This window comes from Herpailurus yagouaroundi, unplaced genomic scaffold, assembly GCF_014898765.1.
Source record: "Herpailurus yagouaroundi ecotype Mexico unplaced genomic scaffold, PumYag 182, whole genome shotgun sequence".
Lineage (NCBI taxonomy): Eukaryota > Metazoa > Chordata > Mammalia > Carnivora > Felidae > Herpailurus > Herpailurus yagouaroundi.
Window position 1 is genome coordinate 4,995,728 of NW_024412413.1, and position 1,947 is coordinate 4,997,674.

General features: G+C 68.0%; 1 protein-coding gene across 1 annotated transcript; it reads left to right on the forward strand.

The window, feature by feature from the left end:
- RTL6 (retrotransposon Gag like 6) lies at window positions 1–1,546 on the forward strand. The gene is made up of 2 exons (XM_040490588.1): window positions 1–88; window positions 289–1,546. Exon 2 carries the CDS (start codon window positions 607–609, stop codon window positions 1,324–1,326), a length of 720 nt encoding a protein of 239 aa, XP_040346522.1. The 5' UTR covers window positions 1–88; window positions 289–606; the 3' UTR covers window positions 1,327–1,546.
- The last annotated feature ends 401 nt before the right edge of the window (window positions 1,547–1,947 follow it).

A 1,947-nucleotide genomic window follows, 5' to 3' on the forward strand; every position in this document is an offset into this window, starting at 1 on the left:
CATCGGCCCGCCCGCGTCCCCCGATCGGGCCATCTTGGTCGCGGCCGGCGCGGCAGACGGAGCCGCGGAGGAAGCCGGGGAGACCCAGGTACGCGCCCGCCGCCCGTCCCAGGCCCCCCGCGCCGCCGCAGGTGCAGCCGCCCTTTGTTCTGCCCACGGTGGGCGCCGGGCCCCGCGCGGGGAGGGGGCTTCGGGCCCGGGCGCCCCCCTCCCCCACGCCGCGCCCTTTCCTTCTGCCCCTGTCTACGCAGTCCCAGACGTTTTCTAAAGCATCTTTTCCTCCCTCAGGGCCCAGAACAGTCCAACCCCCTGTGCAGCCCGCGCTGGCCGGGCGAGGTCCGCGATAAAGGAGCCGCCTCCGGAATCGGCGTCCGCAGGGCCTGCGCCACCTGCCCGGCGCCCGCCGTGCTCGTCCTCTGGGCTCCGACCGCCCTGCCTTCTTCTTGTTTGCCCTCTTCGGCCACCCTGCGTGTTGCACCCCGCCCTCTCCCCGATTCCCGTCTCGGCCTACCCCCATTTTAGCATCGCAGGGCCTCAGGTTCTGGGCTACGCGTGCCCCCTTCTCCCAGCCCACCGGTCTCGGCCTTTGGCTGCCCTCTGGCCAACATGGTCCAACCCCAGACATCAAAAGCTGAAACCCCAGCCTCTGCCGCGTCTACCAATGCCCAGATGGATGACGTCATCGACACCCTGACCTCCCTGCGCCTCACCAACTCTGCGCTGAGGCGGGAGGCCTCCACCCTGCGGGCAGAGAAGGCCAATCTCACCAACATGCTGGAGAGCGTGATGGCAGAGCTGACCTTGTTACGCACCAGGGCCCGGATTCCGGGGGCCCTGCAGATCACCCCGCCCATCTCGGCCATTACCTCCAACGGGACCCGACCGATGACCACGCCTCCCACCTCCCTGCCCGAGCCCTTCTCCGGAGACCCGGGCCAGCTGGCAGGGTTCTTGATGCAAATGGACAGGTTCATGATCTTCCAGGCCTCCCGCTTCCCGGGCGAGGCCGAGCGCGTGGCGTTCCTTGTGTCCCGGCTGACCGGGGAGGCGGAGAAGTGGGCGATCCCCCACATGCAACCCGACAGCCCCTTGCGAAACAACTATCAGGGATTCCTGGCAGAGTTGCGGAGAACCTACAAGTCTCCACTGCGGCACGCGCGGCGCGCCCAAATCCGGAAGACTTCTGCCTCTAACCGGGCCGTGCGGGAGCGGCAGATGCTGTGCCGCCAGCTGGCTGCCACGGGCACGGGGCCCTGCCCCGTGCACCCAGCCTCCAACGGGACCAGCCCAGCTCCGGCCCTGCCCACCCGAGCCCGGAACCTTTAAGAATGGGCCACCACCCTGGTCGCATCTGCCGCCACGCAGACAGCATACGCACACCCTTTGCTCCGTAGAAGAGACGTCCGTACAACGGCATCGCCCTGGTTTGAAGACCTTCCTCCCTGCCTCTCCCGACCTGTTCCACAATGAGATCTTCCTTCCTCACTGTTGGGCACCCTCTTACCCTCTTGGCTTCCTCGTGACCTGTGCTAGCTTTGTACCTAGAGCGCATGTGTCCCCTCTCTTGCTTGCAACCCCGGCTCCTCTAGCGACCACGGCTCTGCTACCCGGTCACAGCGACTGTGCAGCCTACCGCGCGAACCGTTTGGGCTGACCTCTCCCGGCCTCGCCAGGTTCGCCGAGGCTCCTCCTCTGCCCTCTGCGGGCCCCCGTGGCAGCCCCACCCCCGGCCGCCCTGTTGGGGGTGACGAGCTCACTGACGCCCGAGGACGGCCGCTTGGGCCGGGCCGGTGCCTTGTTTGGGGGCCCTGGGGAGGGGAGTCCGGCTTCCCACCCCTAGCGATCACCAGCCCTGGCCGAGTGTTCGCTGCTGGGAGCGTAGTGCCATCGCTTCTGGGGGGCAGGCTTCACCCTGCGCTCGGACACGTAGTCAGTACGCCCCCCCCC